Consider the following 26,627-nt stretch of genomic DNA (forward strand, 5'->3'; position numbering starts at 1 on the left):
CACCTCTGGAATAAATCCCACTTTGATCACGGTGTATGATACTTTTAATGGACTGTTAAAATTGGTTTGCTAATATTTTGTTGACGATTTTTGCATCTATGTTCATCAGTATTGACCTGCAATTTTCTTTTCTTGTGGCATCCTTGTCTGGCTTTGATATCAGGGTTCAGGAAATGTCATATTCATCTTTTTAACCCTATTGTCTAGCACATAATAGGAAACCAATGAATATTTTGAGGTGTCACAGATGAATTTTGAACAAGTAGGAATTTGCTAATTCAAAAAATTGGGTGAAAGGTGGGCATTCCAGGCAGAGAAAATGGCGTATTCGAAAGTATAGAGACATGAAAGAGCAAAATAAGTTTGGGAAAATGTAAGTAATTCAGTGAAGTCAGAAGGAAGAAAGCATGTCAGGGAGGGGGCCAATATGATGTCAGAAAATTAACAAAGTTGGGATTTGGGGGGGCCTTAGGTACTAAGCAAGAGTTTAAGCTATATTGGAAAGCTTTGAAGAAGCCAAATTGAAGGATTTTAAACTGGGATGTATATGATCAGATTCATGTTTTCAGTCAGATTTGTCTAACAGCTGGGTAAATGGTAGATTAGAGGGGCCTAGAGTGGAGGCAGGGAGGCCAGAAAGAAGTCATTTTAAGCAAAAAATAAGGAAGGCTCAAAGACAGTGGCAATGACATGAAGAAGGGGCAGGCTCATGGGCTTTTAAGAATTAAGATAAGCAGGATGTGATGACTGACTAGTTGTGGGCCCAGAAAAGTGGGGCATGCTTTTAACCAGAATGTCCCCTTGGCCACCTCCCAACCCATCCTCATTCAACTTGCTTCATACCCTCAACCCTGACCTCCCACCAATGGATGATGTATGACAGATGACAGTATGTGTAACTTTTATTTCCCGTAGCAAGAAAAATAAAATCCAAATGTTAGTGATAGAAGGGGCCTTGGAGATCACCCAGGCAATTCCTTGAGTAGATAAATGATTGAACTCAGAAGAAGGGAATGACTTTCCTACGGTACCTCTGAAAATCAGTGATAGGCACCCAGTCACTCTTTATCGAATCATCTATTTAATTCCCCACATAGAACTTATCTCTAATATTTTCAGGTGTATTTGCTTATTTTTTGTCTCTCCCTGACATTAGAATGTGATATATAAAAGCAGAGCCCTTGACTGTTTAAAACAGTGTTTTCCCCATACAGTAAATCCTTAATGAGCATTTGCTGAAAGAGGAATGAGCTAGGTATAATCAGGTTTAGTTCCTCCTGAACCAGCGATCTTTACCCAGGACCTTGGTTTGAAGGTTATGAATCCTTAATTCTGTTTCCTGCTGGGGTTTTTCCTAATCATTCCTATGGAGACTCAAATCTATCACAGTAACATTGTAGTTCATGTGGCTTCATAGAGTGAAGAGCTAAAAATTATCATTATTGTATTCCTTCAAAAATATTAACCACTGATTACCTTGCACCTATTAGGATGGTTACTATAAAAACAACAACAACAAAATAACAAGTATTGCAAAGATGTGGGAAAATTGGAACTCATGTGCCAATTAGGAATGTAAAATGGTGCAGCTACTGTGGAAAACAGTATGGTGATTCCTCGAAAAATTAAAAATAGCTTTACCATATGATCCAGCAATTACATTTCTGGGCACATAATCAAAAGAATTGAAAGCAGGGTTTCAAAGAGATATTTGGACACCTATGTTCATAGCAGCATTATTCACAGTAACTAAAAGGCAGAAGCAACCCAAATGTCCATTGATGAATGAATAGATAAACAAAATATGTTATATACATGCAATAGAATATTATTTGACCTTATAAAGGAAGAAAATGTTGCAGTATGCTATAGCATGGGTGAACCTTGAAGACAATATGCTAAGTGAAATAAGTCAGTCACAACAAGACAAGTACATATGATTCCATTTATATGAGGTACCTGGAGTAGTCAGGTTCGTAGATACAGAAAGTAGAATGATGGTTGCCAGGGTCTGGAGGGAGGGGGAATGGGAAGCTGTTGTTTAATGAATATAGTGCTTCAATTTTGCAAGATGAAAGAGTCCTGGACATTCACAACCATGTGAGTGTACTTAACACTACTATACTGTACACTTAAAAATGGCTATGGTGGTAAATTTAAAGTTAGGTGTACTTTACCACAATTTAAAAAATATTAACCACCGAGGTATGTACATCTGTCATCTCATGTGACCCTTGCAATAACCCTGAACTGTTAGTAGCATCTTCCCATTTTATATGAGGAACATAAGGCTCAGAGAAGCAAAGTGAACGGTCCAGTACATATGACTAGAGAATGGCAAAGCTGAGCCTCATACTTAGATCTCCTAGTGCCATGCCCAGTGCTGGCTTCTACCACATCAGGGGAAAGGAAGGTCAATGGAATCAACTTGACTGCTGGTTGAAATGTAAGAAATTAACCCTGGGCAGTTTGTGAGGAAAGCTATAAATGTGCGTATGGAGTGTGTGTGTGTGTGTGTGTGTGTGTGTGTGTGTGTGTGTGTGTGTGTGTGTGTGTGTGTGTGTGTGTGTGTGTGTGTGTGTGTGAGAGAGAGAGAGAGAGAGGAGGAAGGAGGGAAGAGCATGCAAGCAAGCTCCCAGACACCTGCTTCATATTTCCTGTTCAACTTTTCTCCCCTCCTAAATCTTCAGAGGGCAGTTTGAGTCAACTAATCTACAATGTGAGTCAACTGTAAACGCAGTGAGAAAACGTCACCCAACAGTCATTCCTTCAGCAGGCAACATCAGAAGTCACTAGCATGGAGGTTGTCTGTATACATGCAATTAAGACCTTTAAGATGATCAAGAGAAGATGGTGGCTCTTACTTTGGAAATGGCTCTATTCGATGTCCTCCCACGCTCTATCTCCTCCCCCTCCAACCTCCTCTGAAGAGAGAAAATGACAAAGCGCACTTACAAAAGTAAATTCAATCTCGTGAGAGAAAGGGGGGAACAGGGAAGAGCACGGAGCAGGAGTCAAGCCTAATCCTGCCTATGTAGTAGACCACCAACTCACTGTATAATCCCAGGCATGTCCCTTCCTCTGCCCAAAGGGTCGCGCTGCTATTACTACCCCCATTTTCATATACCGAATTTGAGCTGAATTTAGAAAGTGGAACACAGTCTCCCAAGGGGAGTCAAAAATACAAGAGCATCATCTCGTCTCTTATGAGTAGCTTTTATTTACTACGTGTCAGGCACCGTGATGGACACTTTACATATGGCACCCCTTATCCTCCTGCCACTGGCAATTTATTTCTATGATGAGACTGCACTGATGATACCAAGTTTCCCAAAGTATTTTTCTAGATGATAAAGAGCAGAGTCTGAATTTGGACACAGACCTGTCTAGTTCCAAAGATCGCTCTTTTCTCCACCCTATGGTGTTAAGTTCAACAGCTAAGTTATGAGGAGCTGTGGAAGCAATGTGGAGTCAGGGAGGAGTTAGCTCTACGTGTCAGCCACAGCGGGGAATGTTGATGGAGAAAGTGGGCGTCACCGTTGGAAGAAAGCAGTTGACAAGTATACGGGGGAAGCAAGAACACATGAGCGAAGTCAGGGTGGTGGGGAATATAAGGTTTCTAGGAAAACTGTAAATTATCCTGTTTGGTTTAAGTGTGGTTATGTTGACCTATGGCTGGAGATCATAATTCTGCCCTCTTTAAGATCATAATTCCACAACTTTTGCCAATGTTCTTGAATGTCACGCGAAGGGGTTTATTTGCATAGGCAGCAGAGAGCCACCAAAAGTTTACATCAAGGGATTTGTCAGTAATTGTTAGTACTATCTCTTTTACAAGCGTTCTTTATTTGTTGTGAAGAGATTAAACATACCCGAAGTGTTTCAAAGAGCACACGATTGTTTTCACTCTGCCAGACAATAGCATTACTGGCTGATATTACTCAATAGATAAGTGATGGCGTTACATCAGCACCTACAGCCTCTTAGCAGGCACAGTAAAGTCAGCTAATCATGCTGCTTTCTTCCTAGAATAACAAGACATTACTGTTTTCTTTTATGCTCTAGGAAGTGTTAAGAAACTTCAAGGAACTTCGAGCCAAATTTCAAAAGCTTGATGCGCCGTCTCTTCCAGGACCTGTTAAATTCCCAGAAAGTGTTTCTCAAAAGGGTGACGCTGGAAGCAGACAGTCCACAAAGACTTTGGCCAGTGGGAAACACCCCTCTTCCAACCACAATGAGCCCCTACCCAATTGTGCCAGTGGTGACTCCCAGCCTCTTAAACCCCAGAAAGTGAAGTTGGCTCAGAAGAGCGAGACTCAGAAATGTTCTAATTCCCTGGAACCTCCTGGGAGTTCTTCTGGTTCTTCAGTAAATTCACAGAAGGCTTCCCTGCTGTTAGGTGTGAATCAGTCAAATGCTGAGATAACCACTAAGAAGAAAGTAATGGTGAACAACAGCTTCAGAAACAAGCTCTGGAACTGGGAGGTTTTATCTCAGAAAAGTGAGGTGTCATCAGTCTTTATCCCTGCCAGTTGTGGAAGCAGGGCCTTCCATCTGGAAGAGCAGAAAAGCATGGGGCTTACTCCAGAGGAGCCCAGGAAAAAGCTGGAAAGAAAAGGAGCCCAGACCCTTCCTTCCCAGAGGCGCTTGATGGCCCAAAGAAGATTGTGTGCCACCTCTGAAGATCCCACTGTTCGACTTTCTCAACATAGCAGGGGGAGCCCAGCAAACCCCAGTCCTGAGAAGAGCCCGGCAGGAAGCACCTGCTGCCCTATCTATGATGGTGAGTTCACCAGCCAGGCCCCAGGTGAGAAAGCAAATCCCCACAGGCCTGGGGGGAAGGGGCACTGTGTTTCTAATTTAGAGCTTGCTGGCTTGGGATGGTCACATATGTGAGCTGGGCAGTGTTTGCTTCAAACTCCAGCACAGGTATTCTAGGCCCATTTGCTAGGTTCTAATTTCAGGTTTGGGTAAAGTGATTAATCTCCTGAAATTATATGGAGACACAGCTGGGGCAAACTTGGATTTGAATCTTAGCTCTACTTCTTACAAGATGCATGAAATTGGACAATCTGTTTAACTTCATAAAGCCTGGTCTGCTCTCCTATCAATCGATCCATCACCAATCTTCCTTGTCCTGGTAAATTGCGCAACCGTGCTCTTGGTTCCTCAGCCCAAAAATCTAGGAGTCATGCTCTATTCCTGTCTCCCCCCTCATTCTTTGCAACTAATCCATCAGCAAGCTCTTGGTTCTATCATCAAAATATGTTCTGAATCCCTCTACTTGCTTCCACTTCTGCCTTCTGCCCATGTCTACACCACCATGAACCATCTCTTGCCTGGACCTGCTTTCACACTCTTGCCCTCTTATATTGTACTCTCCTCCTTGCAGGCACAGTGATCCTCTAAAGCATAAATCCAATCATGTCACTCCCCAGCTCATTTCAACCACAGCCATATTACAGTGGCTCATATGATTTGCTCCTTGACTACCTCTCTTACCCTCTCCTCTCTCACCACATTGGCCTTCTTGCTATTCCTTAGATACACCAAACTATTTCCACCCCAGGACCTTTGCACCTGCACATCCCTCTTCTGGAACATGTTTCCCCTAGGACTTTGATGTCTCGCTCCCTCACTTCATCAACGTCTCAGCTCAATGTCACCTGCTGTGAGTGGACCTTGTAGATCGCTCTATCTAAAATAGCCACCCCACTGCCAGCATTCTTTACCTTCCTACATTGCTTTGGTTTTCTTTGTATCACTTATCCCTATCTGGTATATTATTATGTATTTGTTTGTTTATCTGAGTAAAATATAAGTTAAATGAGGATAAAAACTGTCTTCTTTACCACTGTATCCCCAGAACCTAGAAGAACAAGGCCAGTTTCAGTGGGTCCTCAAGAAAGTATTTTTTGAATGATTGAATGAATGGATGGATGGATGGATGGATCTCCTGCTTATAATCTTATATGGTTTCTCTTTGCACTCAGAATAGCATCTAAACTACTTACTGACTTCATAGCTCTGTTTCTTTTGGTCCCTGCTTATGTCTCTGATTTACCTCCTGCTCTCTTCCCTGGTTCACTAGCCCATAGATAACACTCTGGATTTCTTGCTGTTCCTTGAACAGACTTTGTTATGACTCAGGACCTTTGCAATTGCTGTTCCTTCTTCCTAGACAACTCTTTTCTTTGATCTTTGCATAATTGCCTTTAGATCTAAGTTCAAATGACAGTTCCCCAGATAGGCCTTCTCTAGCCAGAGATCTCCATCTGAAGACCACTACCTCACCACCAAGAGTTCACATTCTTTCATATCATCATCATTATTTCCTTTAATAGATTGCTGTGATTTTCTTTTTGGGTTTTTTTAAAATTGAAGTATAGTTGATTTACAATGTTGTATTAGTTTCAGGTGTACAGCAGAGTGATTCAGTTATACATATATATGTGTTTCTATTCTTTTTTAGATTCTTTTCCCTTATAGGTTATTACAAAATATTGAGTATAGTTCCCTGTGCTATACAGCACGTCCTTGTTGGTTATCTATTTTATGTATAGTGATGTGTATATATTAATCCCAAACTCCTAATTTGTCCCCTGCTTCCCACCACCCGTCTGTGATTTTCTTATCTGTTTATTTGTTTGCATGTTTATGATCAGCCTCCTCCTATTAGAATGAAAATTCCTGAGGGCAGAACTCTATATTTTCTTGCTCTTAACTCTAGCCCTAGCCCCTAGAACAATGCTTGGAATATAGTAAATAGTTATTGATGAAGGGATGGAAATGAAGAGAGGATGAATGGGAAGAAGGAGAGATGGGAGGAAAGAAAGGGCTAGATAACCTACCTGATGGAGCTGTTGGGAGAATTAAGTGAGATAACCTATTTAAACTGCTTAGCACAGTGCCTGTTAAAAATTAGGAGCTCAGGGCTTCCCTGGTGGCGCAGTGGTTGAGAGTCCACCTGCCGATGCAGGGGACGAGGGTTCGTGCCCCGGTCCCGGAAGATCCCACATGGCGTGGAGATGCTGGGCCCGTGAGCCATGGCCACTGAGCCTGTGCGTCCGGAGCCTGTGCTCCGCAACGGGAGAGGCCAGGGCAGTGAGAGGCCCGCGTACCGCAAAAAAAAAAATTGGGAGCTCAGTTAGTAAGTGATCGTTCACTTTCACTGTCTTCTCCCTAAGTTGATAAAGACTGAAATCTCTGACATTGCGGCTTATAATTCAAACCTTAGAAGAATGGAACTCTGGCCCTGACTATGTAACCCCTGCTGGTAGGGCTAAAAGGAAGCCCCGCTCCCACCTGCAAAAGATAGCAGGGCTTTGAGGAGGCTGCACTGAGGTACTTGTGAAACACTAGCCAACTTCTCTAGTTTTGCCATGTAGTGAACCACTGTATTATGTAAACCAAAACATCAAGGCACTTGAATAATATAAGATTTGGGGCTATTTTCAGTGTAAGAGGCAGATACAATTTTTATATATAATGTTGAAATTTCTGTTGGTTGGCTTATCAGTGCAGAAAGACAAAATACGTGAAATTGGGACTGTCCTGGAAAATTCTAGGACACAAAATCCACAGGTGCCCAGGTACCACAAAGCCAGCCTGGAAGCCTGTTCTAGGCATTGAGCCCCGGAAATCAGAGACGAATTGTTCCTCCTCTTCATGGCTCCCATGTTAGTTGCCCGTCATCAGTGCTTGAAGAATCCTTTCAGGGAATAGTCATTGGCCATTTCCCCTGATGCAGGCCCTGTGCTTGGTGCTGGGGGGAGGTCACTAGGGCCTAGTCCCTGCCCTCGAGGAGCCTGCATTCAGTGGGAAGACAGACCAGCTCTTTTAATATGCCACAACACTGATGGAGAAGTGGTAACAATGTGCTAAGGGATACAGAACAAAGAGTGGTTGATTCTGAGCTTGTTTTCTGGTAGAAATCAAGACAGGCCTCCTGGAGGAGGTGTCATTGGAGCAGGGCCTTAAAGAATGAGTCAGAGTTCACCAAGGGACAAGTGAGGGAACAGCATTCCAGAACCAGGAGGAATGGCATGAACAAAATCTTGGATATATGAGAGCTATTTAAGGCTTTTAAAGTTAAATCTGGAATGCTGTTCCAGATATATATATATATATATATATATATCTGGCTCATTTTGCTGTACAAACACCACTTTGTAAATCAACTGTACTTCAATTTAAAAAGTAAATTAAAAAAAATAGAAACTACAAAAAAAAGCAAATCTGGAAAACTGAGAAGCCAGTGTTTGTGAGTGAAAGATGTTAGGACTTAAGGTTGGGGAAGGAGGGTGGTAAAGTGTGGTAAGAAAAGAAATGTAGATTGAGGCTGTATGGTGTTTAAACGCCAGAAGTACGGAGTGAGTGGACGGCAGCTGAGGAAACTGGGCTTCATCCTCTGGACAGCTGGATGGTGGCAAGATTGGGTTTGAACAGGGAACCCTATCTAAAAAAAAAAAAAAAAAAAAAAAGAGTGACTATATGTGTATGTATAACTGATTCACTTTGCTGTACACTTGAAACTAACACAACATCGATTGTAAATCAACTATACTTCAAGAAAAATTATTTATTTCTTTTCTTTATTTTGGGGGCCGTATCAGGTCTTCATTGTGGCGTGAGGGCTTCTCCCTCGTTGCGGTGCGTGGGCTTCTCTCTAGTCGTGGTGTGCAGGTTTTTTCTCTCTCGTTGTGGCGCGCAGGCTCTGTAGTTGGCGGCACATGGGCTCTCTCGTTGGGGCGCGCAAGCTCAGTAGTTGTGACACGTGGGCCTGGCTGCCCCGCAGCGTGTGGGATCTTAGTTCCCCGACCAGGGATTGAACGTGCGTTCCCCCGCATTGTAAGGCGGTCTCTTCACCACTGGACCACCAGGGAAGTCCCTTCAATAAAAATTTAAAAAACAAAAAACAAAAACAAAAAAAGATCAGGTTTGCATTTTGATCAGGACACTCTGGCTCCTGGGTGGAGAATAGATGGGAGGGGAGTGAGGCTGAGGCCAGCCATGAAATGGAAATATTAACTTACATTTTGGACTATTTATGCTCAGAGAACCAGCCGGATGTCAGTCATCCACAACTTCCCAATACCAAGCCACTGCCTTCCGTCAAGTCCCTGGGTCCTCCTCCCGCAAAGCCACCGAGGCCCCCGGTTGTGAACCTCCAGGCCTTCCAGAGGCAGGCAGCCGCTCTTCCCAAGACCCACAGGGAAGGTAAGGAAATGCGCAGGGCCCCGTGCACAGCCAGCCAACAGAAGTCATGGCTCCCGTGGCCGGATCCTCGTCACCTCCCCCCTCTGCATCGACTCCCAGGGGGCAGTGCCGGACTGCTTTTCTGTGGGGCTGGACATCCATCACTGCTTATTCTCACGTAGAGGCTGTGGCAGCTCTCCTGTGAAATGACAAATCTGTGGGAATTGGCCCCTTATCGCTCCTGGGCCAGCCTGCTTCCCCTGAGAGCACTGCATTTGATCACTGGGAATCTGTCCAAGAGGAAGAAAATAAAAAGTAGCTGAGAAGGGAGGCAGAGAGTCTTTGTTTTCCTACAAAGCCCATGTTGTCAACACAACCAAGTGCAGTAGGAGAAGGGGAGGGAGTGAAGAGAGGAAAGTCAGTGTGAACTTGACCTGGGATCATGCTGGGAGTCCCTTGGGTCTCTGTGATCTGCCTTCAGGAATGAATTGAAGGGCCCCTACCCCTGCCCCCATTAGTCCTTTCCGGGACTTGCAGCATCCTTGGCAGCCATCCTTCTGTGCTCTTGTGTGTTTTCCTCTGCTATGTAAAGGGAACCACCTTCTCACCCCCCTTTTCCCCCCACTGCAGCCTGATCCTGTTGACACTGTAAACACCTTCGCTTACGTTTGCTGTGGTGAAACACAAGGTGAACATACACTTCGGGGTGATGCGTAGTGCTGTGCTAGCATTTGTCTTACTGTGGCCACGAGTGCCTGTGGATGGTACAGTAAAAGGGCTAATTCTTCGTTCATTTATTCTTAGTTTGTTGTCTGTTCATTAGACTGCTTTGGGCAAACTTCGGGTGAAATTTCTTTAACTCAGTGATTCTCAAACTTCAGCATGCATCGGAGTTAGCTAGAGGACTTGTGAAAACACAGCTTACTGGGCCCAACCCCAGAGTTCTCATTCAGTTGGTCTTGGTCTGGGGCCTGAGAATTTACCTTTTTAACAAGTTCAGGGCGAGATGCTGTTGTTGCTGGTCCAGGGAGCACACTTTGAGAACCACTGCTATAAGTCATCTTAAGTCTTATCCTAAAAGAAAATCCTATAGGGAGAAATTGAGCTCTTCTAAGTATACTTTGATAATATGGCCACCTCCATATCAAAGAAGGCTCAGTATGACTTTTATAAACATTCAATAATTCAGGCCTCAAACCATCTCCCTGAAAGAGAAGAAGGTTGTCAGAGAACAGAGAACATAGGACTAAGTTTTGGGGAATACAGTGGGCTTTGTAAATCCCAGCTCCCCCCTCACTGGTTATGTCAGTCTGGGCATGGTGCTCACTGAGCCTCATTGTCCTTATCTGTAAAATGGGGATGATAATAACACTCGATGATTGTGAGGAGAGATGAGATGAGGCCTGGGAAGACTGAACAGTGCTCGGCACACCAGTAAATGCTCAATAAAGGCACTGTTATCGTTAACTCAAGCACACACTGAGCAGCTCTACTCTCTTTGCAGGGCTCTGTGATAGAAACAAGAGATTAAGAGGTAAACCCCACAGGAGTTCCAGGGCTCAAGGGGGTCAAAGTCTAATACAGGAGATTGCACTCATAAATAAGCACCATAAGGTGTAGGTGAACACTGCATGCAGCACCGATGGTCCCCGGATGCCAGGGGGAGGGGCGGCTTGGGGCACAGGTAAGCTGCCCTTCTACATTTTCTCTCGGGGTGGGGGGAGGAGGTGGCGGGGTGTGGTCATTGAACAAACAATTCACTTAAACAGGATGCCACTGGAACCCCTCTTTTTCACCCTGCCTCTTGCTCTTGCAGCAGCTGAGGAGGAAGGCGACCTGCCTCCAGAGAGGTGAGTACCCATTTTTCAATTGTGTAGGAGCGTAGCCCATCAAAGAGGCTGCTTAGCCTGCCCAAAAGCAGGCAATAAGCACACGCCAGGTGTCTGTATTTCTCAGAAGAGTTGCAGGAAGGGCAGATTTATGAGCACCAAACCGCAACTTTTGATTAAATGAGAGATTAAATAAACTGCATTTAAAAACCAGGCTGGCGTTAAGTTGCAAAGATGGTCATCTGAGGTCCTTTCACTTATGATACAGTTGGGTTCAGTAAATTGAATCATCAGCCTCTGTAGTAATAAATCGGATTAGAGGCCACAGAGTGCTGTGGGCAGCCAGTGTGATGTTAGGAATCGGTAATGGGACAAAGGACCTTCTGGTTTGGGTACACTCATTGTAAGACTTTGGCCACGAAGTGTCAGTCCATTAATCACTCAGCCACATACTGTCTGTTGAGCCCTCTGATGTGTCATGCATCAAGCTGGCTACTGTATACAGATGTTCTTCTCACTTCCTCTTCTCAAGAACGCTGCAGAGTTGCTGCCCCTGTCCTCATTTTACAGCTTAAGATAGTTGGCCTCAGAAAGTTTGTCACTTGCAGGGGCATGACTCCAACCCAGATGTGCCCAAACTATTTTTTTAACTGAGATGTAATTGATATATAACATTGTATAAGTTTGAGGTGCACAGTGTATTGGTTCAAGACACTTATATATTACAATATTATTACCACGGTAGTATTAGCTAACACCTTTATCACCTTGCATAATTATTTTTTGTGCTGCAAACAGTTAAAAATCTGGTCTCTCAGCAGCTTTGAGTTTATAATATAGCATTATTTTTTTTTACTGTAATCCCTATGTTGTGCATTGAATCTCCAGCACTTATTTATCTACAGGTTGCAAGTTTGTACTCTTAAACAACATCTCCAATTTCTCCATTCCCCAGCCCTTGGTAACCACCATTCTATTTTCTGCTTTTACAAGTTCTGGTTTTTTTTTTTAAGATTCCACATATAAGTGATATCATGCAGTATTTGTCTTTCTCTGTCTGACTTATCTGACTTAGCATAATGCCTTCAGGGTTCATCCATGTCTTTGCAAATGGCAAGATGGCCTTCTTTTTCAAGGCTGAATAATATTCCATATATAAATGTGTGCATATATATATAACATTTATAATATTACATTCATATATCTATAACATTATCGCATTTACACATTTATATATAATATATGGATTTAATATATATACATATGTGTATATCTCATATCTTCTCTACCCATTCATCTGTGGACACCTAGGTGTCCATCCATATCTTGGCTATTGTGACTAATGCCGCAAGGAACATGGGAGCGCAGGTATTTCTTTGAGATCCTGTTTTTGTTTCCTTCAGGCGTATACCAAGGTATAGGATTTCTGGATCATATGGCAGTTCAATTTTTAAGTTTTCAAGGAAGCACCATACTGTTTTCCATAGTGGCTGTACTAACAGGTATGCCCAAACTATTTTGACTATACAAACTCCTTCACAAAGATGCTCCTGTTCTCAAGAAGGTCAGTCTTAGAAGGAGAACTAAACATAAAAATAAATAATCATATTACTTATTCATTCATTAAATGTTTATAATAGTAGACTGTGTTACATTTTGTAATAGAGAAAGGTATAAGTTTCAGAGGTTGCAAAAATGCAGAGGGATCATTTTTCCTTGGGAGGGTCAGGCAAGTCTTTATAGAAAACGTATGAGTTGTCTATTGCTACAGTAATACTGCATAATACCAACAGAACATCCACAGTATACAAAGTGACTGTGGGTTCGGCTGATGTGGGCTGGGCTCAGCTGGTGTGGCTCACATGTTGAAGGCTATCTAGACAGTTTTGCTGATACTGAGTCAGAGTGGGAGGGCATTGAAGCTTTACATGGCAGTGGGAAGGGACCCATGAAGGGGTGAAGAATAGGGGCATTAATTCAATCAACCTAACAGTGAAGAGGAAACATTTGAAATAAGTACTGAGGATAAACATCTGTTGGAAGACACGGGAAGGTCCACTACAGGCAGAGTCAGGAAGTGTGGAGTAACAAGTCTTCTCTTGGAAACTAGAACTACTTGAGTTAGAGCATATAAAGTATAGTAAGGAATGGAAAGAAATGGGAGGGAGACAGGAACCAAATCATGGAGGATCTCGTACACCAAGGACTTGATACGATGCTCTTGTTCAACAAGGAACAGACTGAATGATGCTAGAAAAGATTCATGTGTTCTAGGAACTCCTGGTTCAGTTGTCTGTTTGAAAGAGTTCAAGGATGGCATGAGGTAGGTCAGTGGAGCCGCCTTCTATGTGCATTTATATGAAAGAGAAAAAAATTTAGAAGGCTTGGGAGATGATTTGCACTATTTACTCAATGAACATGGGCCTCAGTATCAGTTTGAGGGGACAACGTAATTCTGCTGTGCTCTGAGTCAGTCTTAATTCCCTCTTGCCTCAAATACTGTGAGCATCTCAGTATGATTATGAGTGTGATTCAGCACACTCAGAATCTAGTGTTCAGCTAGATATGCATTTTCCCTACAGCTTGGCTCTAAACTAAGCTGACTCCTTCTCTGGCACTTTAATCATCCATTTCAACATGGGGGTGCAAACTTGCTGTGATAGGCAAGTATTGGCAAACTGTAGTCAGCCTCTAACGTGACACCTTCTTCCTAAGGGATTTACAAGGACAGTTTCACTATTCTGTCCTTTCACACTGACTTTAGAACCTAACCTCATCTAAAATGAGACTCAGTATACTTCGGTTATGATATGGGCCATACTGCTATAAGAGTGAAAGACAAGAGATGAAGAGGCATCAGAATACTTAGGTGTGGCTTCGTAGAAGGAAAAGAACCCTGAGATGTATCCTGTATGATAGATCAGGATTAGGTAGGCTTACTTATTTCGTTCCCTTTTGTGTGTCTGTAAGATAGGTGAGGGCGGGGTTTTGTCCCCAGAAATGACCACATTCTTGACTGGTAGTTGGTAGCTGGATGGATGGATGGACTAAAGGACAGAGCAATGGATGTTCAGTATAGAGCTAGAACATGATTGAAAGCAAGGTGGTAGTAATAAAAAAGAGGACATAAACAGACAAAAGAAGTACGCTGATGTGGAAAAGTAAGAGATGACATTAGATCCTGAAATACCTTAAGTGCCATGCTAAGGATTTTGAATTTTATCTTGTCAATGATAAGAAATTAGTTTGAACAAGTAAATGCCATGATGCTAAGCAGCCTTAGATACAACTTCTATGGCAACTGGTGCTTGTTTGGGAAGAACATCTTCCATGTTCATGGTATTAATTTTCAATAAAGATATTAGATTCAAAATAGAATATGTCAGATCTTATTACTGGAAGGAGACCTGGCAATTATCTAATGCAGCCAGGCCATTACAGCATAATGTTAACAAAAATCTGGGCTTTTCATCTAAGCCTTACCTTTTAACACCTATGTAGTGCTGGACAAATGCCTTAACCTCTGCAAACCTCAGTTTCTACTTATGTAAAATGGGATATTGATAGTTCCTAACTCATGCAGTTGTGGTGTTGGTTAAATGAAGTAATGATTGTAAACTGTTTAGCGCATTACCTAGCATCTAGAGAGTGCTCAATAACGTTTACTTGGCTGTTATACAACCTCCCACCAAAGGCAAGAATTCATGCTCAGAACCTTAGTCTCTTCAAAAATCCTTTGATGGGGAGCTCATTGCCTGGAGAGTCCAGTGTTTTTCTTTGTTGGGCCAGATTTTATCCACTGAACATATATTTGTTGAGCATCTACTATATGCCAAGCCCTCTTATATACATTGAGAATACAGCAGTGTATAAAATATCTTACATGTACCCACACACACATTTGTTCGTTTGTTTATTCAAAAGTCCTTCAAGTTGGGCTGGAAAAAGAAATGACTTCCTTACTCTAGATTCCCAACCATCCCTCCAAGATCTATTCATTGGTATAATAGATGTTGTCTTTACTCCTTCTTTACATGACAGTTTTAAAAACATCTAAAGACTACTTTCTTCTCTAATCTCAAACTGTCATTGTTTTCAACCATTATTCATAAAACGGGAGTCTTTGTGTTTTCACTGGATTTCTGTGGATATATTTTGTAATCCTCTTGTTAGGAACTCAGTGCATTTAGAATAGCCATTTTTACTTCTGAGCCTCTCTATATTGTGTATTAAATATAAGCAGCATTGTGTAATGGAGCAAGTACAGGTCTGGAGTCAGATTAGCGTGGGTTCAACCACTCTATTTTACACGAGTCATTCAACAGCTCAGAGTTTTGATATGCGCGTCTGTAAAGTGAACATAGTAATATTTACTTCATTGATTGTCACAAAGAGTAAATGAGATAAATTATATAAAGCATGGAGTACACAGAAGATGATCAATGAGTCTTTGTTTCTTCAACTCTTGGCCTCTCCATTTCTTCTTATCTCTGGAATATTAATATCGCATTAATGAAATGACTCTTTGGAGTTTATCCTTTGTCATCACTCTTTCGTGCAAACAAAGCTGGTTGGCATGCCTCTTGAATAAGCAGCTCCTATTTGTGTTTGTGAGAAAAGCAGGGTAGTCCCAGGGCAGCAGTCAGCCCTGGGTCTATGTCAATATTTAGCAGAGTTGGCTAATATTTTATTCATTAGCTATCAATATGGGTTTTCTTCTATTAAGAAGAGTCAGAGGGTAGTCCTGAGTCAGGGAATCTCTGACTTAGACACTAAGACAGGGAGAGGCTATTTATTTCAGGAGTAGAAAAGATTCAGACAGTACACTGTTTCTCACGTGAGGGTCTGTGTGTGGATCTCAGGATTCCACCGTATTCTCTTCCGGACTTTTAATTTTGTATTTTCATTTTGATGATCATCTTTAAAAGATAATATAAGCCTATTTTCAATCTTCTGGATGGGCTCCTTCAACCTAATACTTTGGGACATGCTTTTGTGTTTGGTTTTTGATATTTCTTCCCCATGCAGAGTGGGAAACACAAGCATCTTCTAGGGCTGAGCAGATTATGTGACTATGTCTAGGACCTATATTAGACAACCGGGAAGAATAGAACCTGGGGAATAAATGCCTTTCCTAAAGCATTCAAGTAAAATAATGATGATAACAGAGAAATGACATGGTGGCCAAATAAGATGAAGCTATAGTCCTTATTTGAATAGTGGTAAGTGTTATAAAGAAAAAAAATTTTTATACAAGTTTTAAAGGTTACACTCCACTTACAGTTATTACAAAATATTGACTATATTCCCTTTTTTGTACAATACATTCTTGTAGCTTATCTTACACCCGATAGTTTGTACCTCCCACTTCCCCACCCATATATTGCGCCCCCTGCAAATGGTAACCACTAGTTTGTTTTCTATCTCTGTGAGTCTGCTTCTATAAAGAAAAAAAATTAAAGCATATTAGGATAATAACAGGGGGTTGGGAGTGAAATAAAGGAGGTGTAGGATGATCAAGAAAAGCCTCCCTGAGGTGGTGACATTTGGGCTGAGACCTGAATGATGAGGACCCAGTTATGGAAGGTCTAGAAGATGTTCAAGGAGAGAGAACAGCTGGGGCGAATTCTCAAGAACCACCCTCTACGCATTTCAAGAACCAGAAAGGCGGGGAGCTCAGCTAAAACACAGTGCTCTAGGGGAATGGAGGTGGTGATTCTTAGGAGCCGTGGAATGAGTTTGGATTTTGCTCTAAATGCATTGGGAAGCCACAGGAGAGTTTTTAAGCCAGGCAGTGACAGGAGCTGACATTTATTTTGTAAAGATCAATCTGGATGCTGTATAAATACTAAATTTAGTGGAGAAGCAGGTGGAAATAGGCAGCCTAGGAAGCCATTGTGACAATGAAACAATGACAATAACATTAAAAATAGCACTCAACACTGATAGGGTGTCTGTTCTAAGTATATAAATGATTCCATTTGTGACAATCTTTAAGAAGTAGATGAAGCTATTATATATTTTATAGATGAGAAAACTGAGTCACAGAGAGGGTAAATAACTTGACATGGACAAGGGGGTAGAAATGGAGATAAAGAAATGAATGGATTCAAGTTATGTTTTAAAGGAAAGCCAGCAATTGCTGGATCAGCTGTGGGGAGTGAGATGGGAGGGAAAGAGAGGAATCTATAACTTGTAGGTGATTTGTTGTTTCCATCACTGTTGATATTTAACAATGTGCTTGGCACATCATCAGTGCTCAGCACAAGATGGAACTTTGGGGATTGGTTTCTGTTTAACAAAACAAGCGTGTCGTTGTACTGTATGCATGTAACACTAGAACTTCTAAAGGCTAGTTTTTAAATCGTTTGTAACTACAGTGCTGTTTCATGAATGGCTGCATTTTAGGTAGTTCATACTAGTATAGATCTATTCCAAATGACCAACCCCAAAGTAGGCTCCTCATAATGATACCTGGAATGTGAAATTTGGCCCCAAGATCCCAGTGTGTTAAACTGAGTCACTTTGGGGCAAAAATAAAGAGAAGGGCTTTTTTTTTTTTTTAAGCCTGTGCCTTTATTAATTTTTAGATCCAGAACACTCAGGTGGCTTCAGCTCAAGCCACTTCATTAACTTCTTATTATCCCTTTTTAATTGGACTTTAGGGACATACCGAGGCCGCTGTTCGGTCTGCCTTTCACAAGGGCAAGGGTGGTGGGAACAGTGGATTTATTTAGGCTCTTTCTCTTCTTTCATGTTTTTAAGTTTTCCTCCTTTAAAAAAAAAAATCACCTAAAGATTCTACTTATTGAGCACTTTTTATAGACAAAGCTTGTGCCCTATGTTTATGTCCCACTTTCATTTTAAAACTCCCAACTGCAACCACCCCATGAAGTAAGTGGTTAGTGGACTCTCTAACCATAGAGTCAGGTTAAGTAATCCAGGAAGATGCAACTGGATCAGCAGTGCCGGGGTCTGACCTGGTCAGCCCAACTCCAGAGCACAGCCTCCCAGGCGCCTTACTGTGGATTCGCATGGGACTCTTACCTGTGACAAAAGAGGGCGAGGTTTAAGAGACTCCTGGCCTCCTTGTTTTTTTTTGGTAATTGACAAATATTTACAGCATCTCATGTGTGGCATAGCTGTGGATTCACCCCTTACGCTGTCCTCATTGCCTATTGTCCAGTTCTTTCTAATTAAAAATGAGTTTGTGAATAAAATGGAAATAAAATTATGTATAAAAGAAAGAGACTTGTGGCCTTAGGATTTCATTTTCTCTTTGCAGAAAGATCTGTGTGAGGGAGGCTGGCTACAGTGGAAAGTGTTTAGAGTCAAGAGGTGCCTTCTCTCTTTGGTAGCATTCAGTTGATAAGGAAAAGGTCATGATTTAGAAAGAAATCAGACGATCACAAGTTGTAGACTTGGAGCCTTTTTTTGTACATAGGTATATTCAGAAAAGTTGAGTGAAAACTAACTTGGTTACTGGGCACGTCCTGGGCATTGCTCAGCCCTTTATATCTGTTAGACTCATTTGAACCCCATAACCATTTTAAGAGGGCAAAACTAATATTCCCATTTTGTAGAGGAGAAACCACGGGCTCAGAGACATTTCATGACTTGACCTGAAGTGTAAGATAATACAGAGCTTATCCAGGTTGTGAACTCAGAACTGTGTGTTTATAATTATTTTCAACCACGGTGTCTTGTGTCAAAATTTTTTCAACATGAGGGATTTTGGGACATTTCTGTTAGACTGTAAACTCAGTGAGGGAAGGGATCATGTCTTTTTCACCTTTGTTTCCCCAGGAAGTAGACGTGCAAGTAATAATTATGTACTAACTAAGTAAGTGATGGACCAATGGAGTGACAGATAAACAGACTTATGGGGAGAAGGATGGACAGATAGAATGAATTACCCTCTATGGACTTTGATATAACTAAACATTCCAAGGCTCTATCAGTATGTTTTGCATTGATTGTACATGTAATATCATATCCTTCTAATTTAAACAAAGCCAAATAATGAGGATGATCTGACCTCTTCATTTGCCCTTGTGTATCGTGTAAGGGTTCCTGCCGTATGAAGATGTGGATTTACATGAAATCCTCTCTTTCTCTTCTCCGTTTTAGTCTAGCATCCGTCAAGTGACACTCTGCCAACAAGCTTGGCCTTACTATTTTAGCCCTGTCTCCTCTCTTCCCTCTCTTCTGTGGACCCATTACACTCTGAATTAACTATTGATATTTATTTAATCAAACTAATCATTGAGAACTTCACCTCCATTTTACATTTAGAATAAAATTTTAAAATCCCAACCTCTTCACAAGGGCCAAGAAGGTCCTGTCATTCTGGCTGCTCTTTACTCATCTCCTAACCTCCTCTTTCCCTTGTTCACTGTTTTCAGCCCACTGGCCTTTTGGCTTCTCTGCAGATACAACAAGCATGTTCTTACCAGGCAGAAATACTTGCTTTTTCCTTTTTATAGAGTGGTCTTTTCCCAGATCTTCACCTGATGACTCCTTCTCATCATGCAGGATTTGTTCGATTGTTCATTCATTCATTCAATTAATCTTTTTTGCACCCCAAGTATGTGCCAGACATCATTTAGATGCTGGTAATCCAACAGAAAACAAAAAAGTCTCTGCCCCCATGATGCATACATTTCAGCTGGGAAGAAAAATAAATAAGCAAATGATGGTATAATGTAAGGTAATGATAAATGCTGAAATGTCAGCCTCCCTGACTATAGCTCATGTTTTCTCTCCCAAGATACTATCTATTCCATATATAAGGCTGCTTTATTCTTCTGTTAGTATTTATTAATGCTTCCAATGATAATGTTTATTCTAGTTATTTATTTTCTGTGTTATTTGAGACCATGAGAGTCTTGAGTTCAAGGACCTTGTCTCTCATTTGCCTTTATATTCTAGAACAGTGCCTGGCACAGAGGAGGAGCTCAATGAAAAAATTAATGATATGACATCATCTACCTGTCCATCTAGTAGGCGTTTTCAGTATTTCTGTGAGCATCAGAGGAGGACCCAGATCACTGGGAGCCTGTAGTGTTAGTCACTGGGGACCCAGCAGTGAGTGATACAGTATAAGACCCCAGAGTAAAAGAGACAGAATTAAACTAATAAAAGTAATGAAATAATTTAAAGATTTATGACAACTATTAAGAATGGTATAAAGCGAAGAATTATGGTAGATGGAAACAGGTGGGGAAGAGGGGTCTCGGGAAAAGGTGGCTGGAGAAGGACTTTCTTGAAGGTGATGTCTGTCGACTGAAATAAAAATGCACAACCTAATAGCTGAGAATTGTGTTTTATTTGGCAGACTTGTTAAGGACTGAAGCCGGGGTGACAGCCTCTCAGATAGCTCTGAGAGGCTGTTCCCAAGAGGTAAGGGAAGAGCCAGGGTATAGAGGAGTTTTGCAAACATCAGGTAGTTGAACATCAAAAGATTTCTACTAATTAAAGGAAAAACAAAAATCTCAAGTGAATGAATTTAGCACTTTTCTGTATGGGAAGGTGCAAGAGCCTGGGTTCATTGAAATCATTCCTTTGATATGCACCTTAACTTACCTAAGGCCAGAATCCTGTTTTCTCCATCTTTAATCCCCTCAGCGTGGGGAGTGCGGGGGCGGGGTGCAGTGGCCTGATGGCGGCAACATCCTTTTTTTACTGATACGGCAGGTGACTTTCTTCTTCCACACATCTAAGGTGAGACCTCGTGGTTGAGAGGCAGTTGGCCATACAGGAGCATTCTGGGAAGCAGGAACAGCATTTGCAAAGTCCTTGAGGTAGGAGAGAGGATAGTATCCTTGCAAAACAGAAAGGAGACCAGTGTGGTTAGAGTGTAATGAGGGAGGGAGAGGGTGGCAGGACAGGGGTTTGGAGAGGTTACTAGGAATGAGATTGTAAAGGTGAAGCATTTGATGGTTTTGTTGTTGTTTTTAATTAAGAATCGCAAGCAGGATTGTGACAAGGTCTAAGTTATCTTTTAAAAAAAAATTTTTTTAACACCTTTATTGGAGTATAATTGCTTTACAATGGTGTGTTAGTTTCTGCTTTATAACAAAGTGAATCAGCCATACGTATACATATATCCCCATATCCCCTCCCTGTTGCGTCTCCCTCCCATCCTCCCTATCTCACCCCTCTAGGTGGTCACAAAGCACCAAGGTGATCTCCCTGTGCTATGCGGCTGCTTCCCACAAGCTATCTATTTTACCATTTGGTAGTGTATATATGTCCATGACACTCTCTCACTTCGTCCCAGCTTACCCTTCCCCCTCTCCGTGTCCTCAAGTCCATTCTCTATGTCTGCATCTTTATTCCTGTCCTGCCCCTAGGTTCATCAGAACCATTTATTTTTTTTAGATTCCATATATATGTGTTAGCATACAGTATTTGTTTTTCTCTTTCTGACTTACTTCACTCTGTATGACAGACTCTAGATCCATCCACCTCACTACAAGTAACTCAATTTCGTTCCTTTTAATGGTTGTGTAATATTCCATTGTATATATTTGCCACATCTTCTTTATCCATTCATGTGTCGACGTAAGTTATCTTTTTAAAAGATCATCCTGGTTGCTGTGTGGAGAATAGACTGTAGAAGGACCAGAGAAAATAACAGTGCTTTAAAGAACAAGTGGGAGTTTGTGAAAAGGACATTGGAGGTTAGGACATTACAAGCAGGGGAACCACACATACAAAAGCACAGAGGCAGAAAACCTCCTGGTGTGTCCAGGAATCACAGGTAATTTGACATAATTGGAATGTATAGTGTGGTAGCATGTATACAGGGCAGAGTAGCATGTAATAACAGTTCAACAAATGCTGGCTGAATAATAGAATGGACTTAGATGGTTCTTAGCTTGTGACTCTATTATATTCAGTCTGTTTTTTGTTAGTTTCCAGAGCCTTGGGTGTAGTTCACCTCCCTGTCTAAATTATAAGTTCTTTGAAAGCAGAGGGAGAATCAAATACTTCTTTCTTACCAGCTACATAAATGAAATTTGTTTAAATCGAATGACATAGCAATACTTGAAAACGAGAAGATCCAGGGAGTGTGTTATAAGGGGTTAAGAGCATAGACTTTGGGGTCAGGTCAGATAGCCTTGGGTTTATGCTTTGAGCACCACACTATCTGTGTGATCTTAGAAGAGTTATTTAATATCTCTGGGCCTCCTATTTCTTCACATGGGAAAATGGAGAAATCAATAAATCCTACCTTTTAGGGTTGCTGTGAGGATTGAGATAAATATCTATAATTCTACAAAGTACCCGGCAATGGTGTAAACACTTGATAAATGGTAGCGATTTGTCGTGTGTTTGAAGTAGCAGGGTTTGTCTGTAACGAGGTCTAGGGCTACAGGAAGCAGCTGGGAGTCAGGAGGCCGGTCTCCTAGGAAAGTCTGCCAGCAGCTCAGAGGGTGACCTTGCCTTCTACTTCTTAACACAAATGCTCTTAGATATGATGGCGCACTTCAAAGCAGACACCCTGAAATTTGAAATTCAGATATTTCAAAGCTTGACCTTAATAATGAAAATGAGGGCTTGAGGTCATCTTTTGTTCATGCTGTGGAAGTTGCTGCTGGATTATTGAGAAATTGCTTTCATGGTTGCATTAGTAGAAGTCAGGGTGCTTTTAAAGAGTCATTCCTAAGTTCAGCAGTGATTTCATAGATTCTGCCTTAACCTCAAAATACAGGTTAAGTAATACTGTTCTCTTATAGATGATAATGTCAGGCATAGAGAAGTATAGTAACTCCCCTCTCACATGTTCCCAATATAGGTGACTATTATATAGAGGAATTGATCTGTGAAACCATTGGATCAGCCTAATGATATTTTGAAAAGCATCATCCAAAACTCACTTGTTAGCTCCTTGACTTTCACCATCAACCTGGGCTTCATCATTTTCATGTTAGTTTCTCCTTGGTTCTAGAATCACTAGTAGTTTGGAGGAAAAGAGCATGGCCTAGGAATTAGAAGGCCTGGTTTTTGGACCCACAATGGTTCTCTCTTGGGCAAGTTACTGAATATCTCCAAGCCTTAGTTTCCACATGTGTAAAATGCCTCACAGTGCTACCGAGAGGATTCAAGGAGAGAACATACATAACATTAGCATGAATAGAGCTTGGTCAAAGAGGGAATGAGGGTGTGTGAGTTAATGAATGAGAAATCTCAGATCTTCTGTACTTTCCCATCTTCAGCACATGTGATTGTTTCTCATCATGGCTTTGCTTCATAGTTCGTTTTGTTGTGTGGGGGCCTCTCTGCTGTGTTTGCCAATGACGTCCTCCTGTGATGACTTCCATTGCAGTGGAGCTACTCACGCTCTGTTTGACTTCAGCTGGCACTTCCCTTTTTCCGAGACGGTCTCCAGCAGAGTGGTTAGGACCCCAGATTCTGGACTCAAATATCTGGCTTCTGATCTCCGCTCTGCCGCTTACTGCTCTGTGACCATGGATTGTGCCTCAGTTTTCTCATCTGAACATGGAAAGAATGACAGCATCTTCATAGGTTCAAATGAGAATCAAATAAATGGATACATATACTTGAAACAGTGCCTGGCACTAGTAAGTGTGTAATAATTATTAGCTATCATTATTGTTGACACGCCCCCCCTTTTGAATGAGATCAATGGTTTGACAAAGTAGCTTCAGAGTTAGTCATACTCCCGAAACTGGGATCACTTTAATAACATTTACTTGGTCATTGTATTAGTCAGGGTTCTCCAGAGAAACAGAACCAGTAGTAGCACATATATTTTATATACTTATATTTACATATTAGATTGTATATATTACATATATAATATTTATTTAATCATTAAGTATGAGGAATTAGGGACTTCCCTGGTGGCGCAGTGGTTAAGAATCCGCCTGGGTTCTCCAGAGAAACAGAACCAGTAGTAGCACATATATTTTATATACTTATATATTACATATTAGATTGTATATATTACATATATAATATTTATTTAATCATTAAGTATGAGGAATTAGGGACTTCCCTGGTGGCGCAGTGGTTAAGAATCCGCCTGCCAGTGCAGGGGACACAGGTTCGAGCCCTGGTCCGGGAAGATCCCACGTGCCAGGGAGCAACTAAGCCCGTGCGCCACAACTACTGAGCCTGCGTGCCACAACTACTGAAGCCCGCGCGCCTAGAGCCTGTGCTCCGCAACAAGAGAAGCCACCACGATGAGAAGCCCGCACACTGTGGCAAAGAGTAGCCCCTGCTCGCCACAACTAGAGAAAGCCCGTGCGCAGCAATGAAGACCCAACACAGCCAAGAAATAAATAAATAAGTTAAAAAAAAAAAAAAAAAAGAAGGATGAGGAAATGGCTTACACAATTATTGAGGCTAAGAGGTCCCATGATCTGCCATCTGTAAGCAGGAAAGCCAGTGGTGTAATTCCAAGTCCAACAGCCTGAGAACCAGGGGAGCCAATGGTACAAATCCTAGTCCAAGGCAGGAGAAGATGAGTTGACCTGTCCCAGCTCAGTAAGTGAGGCAGGAAAAATTGAGCAAATTCTTTCCTTCTGCTTTTGTTCTATTCAGACCCTCAGTGGACTGCTGCATGATGCCTACTCACATTAGGGAGGGCAATGTGCTCTGCCGAGCCCACTGATGCAAATGCTGTCTTCCTCCAGAAACACCCTCCAGACACATCAGAAATAATATTTATCAGGACACTCTGTGGCCACATAAAATTAACCATCCTAGTCGTCGTACTTTTATGGCCCTTTATAGAAAGAATTGGTTTATCCATTCATGAATTGGAAACAAAGAAATACCTACTGCCCAGGGCTGAATGACATTGGAGGCCTTGTATATGTTGTTTGTTGTTGCTGTTGGTTGTAGACGTCATAGTAGAATCTGTAAGGTGATGAAACATGCGATAGTAGAATTAGGCCTGCATACAAACACTTGTACACATGTGTATATGCATAAACATATATATGATTCATAAAATATAGGCATGATATACAAAGATGTGTATGCAGAGGTGTGTGTGTGTTCTGTAAAAATGGTAGAAGTGGGCGAACTGGTGGTAGAGGTGGTAGAAGTTGAAGTCCAAGTGTAGAGGTGGAAGTGGTAGTAAACATAGTAGTGGAAGTGAAAGTAAAGAAGGATGAGGAAATGGCTTACACAATTATTGAGGCTAAGAGGTCCCATGATCTGCCATCTGTAAGCAGGAAAGCCAGTGGTGTAATTCCAAGTCCAACAGCCTGAGAACCAGGGGAGCCAATGGTACAAATCCTAGTCCAAGGCAGGAGAAGATGAGTTGACCTGTCCCAGCTCAGTAAGTGAGGCAGGAAAAATTGAGCAAATTCTTTCCTTCTGCTTTTGTTCTATTCAGACCCTCAGTGGACTGCTGCATGATGCCTACTCACATTAGGGAGGGCAATGTGCTCTGCCGAGCCCACTGATGCAAATGCTGTCTTCCTCCAGAAACACCCTCCAGACACATCAGAAATAATATTTATCAGGACACTCTGTGGCCACATAAAATTAACCATCCTAGTCGTCGTACTTTTATGGCCCTTTATAGAAAGAATTGGTTTATCCATTCATGAATTGGAAACAAAGAAATACCTACTGCCCAGGGCTGAATGACATTGGAGGCCTTGTATATGTTGTTTGTTGTTGCTGTTGGTTGTAGACGTCATAGTAGAATCTGTAAGGTGATGAAACATGCGATAGTAGAATTAGGCCTGCATACAAACACTTGTACACATGTGTATATGCATAAACATATATATGATTCATAAAATATAGGCATGATATACAAAGATGTGTATGCAGAGGTGTGTGTGTGTTCTGTAAAAATGGTAGAAGTGGGCGAACTGGTGGTAGAGGTGGTAGAAGTTGAAGTCCAAGTGTAGAGGTGGAAGTGGTAGTAAACATAGTAGTGGAAGTGAAAGTAGTGAACTCTGTGCCAAGCACTGCACTAAGCACAGCATATAATATACATCACCTCATCCTCATAAAAAAGAGGATTAAAGGAAGAAGTGACTTGGGTCCAATTACCAATCCAGGATCACAGCCAGGTAAAGCTGAGATTCAACCCCACAACTCTCTTTGCATAGCCTGTGTCTCCTTATAAGAATTCTGCTCAACTGCTTCGTCTTTAACCACTATCTTACATGTTGAAGACAGAGGTTGGAAGAGCTTATGAGGAAAAAAAAAAAATCCTTTAAAAGTTCTCGTGCATTTTTGTGAACCTGGAATGAATGCATTTTGAGATCGATTTTAGATAGAATGGATGCCATTTTTTAAAGTCTTAATGATCAGTTATTTGATTCAAGAGTTAATTCTTTCACTCAAGAATTTCTTAAGTGAAAAGCCTGTGGGGAGAGTAGTCTTACAAGAAGTATTTGTTGGAAACAGGAACTTTCCCAGTTTGGGACTTGGAGTAATTGAGAAATCGGATGGTCTCATCCTTCCTTGTCACCAGGAACCTGCGGAATGTCACAGAGAGCAGCTGCTGGCTAAGCTACAGGTGTTCTTCCTGTTTCCAGAACATGTGGGCCATTGACATAAGTGGAAGAAGCTGGATTTTTCAACTTAGGTCCACACCCC

General features: G+C 41.7%; 1 protein-coding gene across 1 annotated transcript in view; it reads left to right on the forward strand.

The window, feature by feature from the left end:
* The first annotated feature begins 4,056 nt into the window (after positions 1 to 4,056).
* Positions 4,057 to 26,627, forward strand: part of FYB2 (FYN binding protein 2) — an 85,879-nt gene continuing 63,308 nt past the window's right edge. The window contains 3 exon segments of the mRNA XM_055084597.1: positions 4,057 to 4,807; positions 9,058 to 9,219; positions 11,015 to 11,048. Coding sequence (XP_054940572.1) covers positions 4,057 to 4,807; positions 9,058 to 9,219; positions 11,015 to 11,048 — 947 coding nt within the window.

The sequence above is a fragment of the Physeter macrocephalus genome, chromosome 4, assembly GCF_002837175.3.
Source record: "Physeter macrocephalus isolate SW-GA chromosome 4, ASM283717v5, whole genome shotgun sequence".
Lineage (NCBI taxonomy): Eukaryota > Metazoa > Chordata > Mammalia > Artiodactyla > Physeteridae > Physeter > Physeter macrocephalus.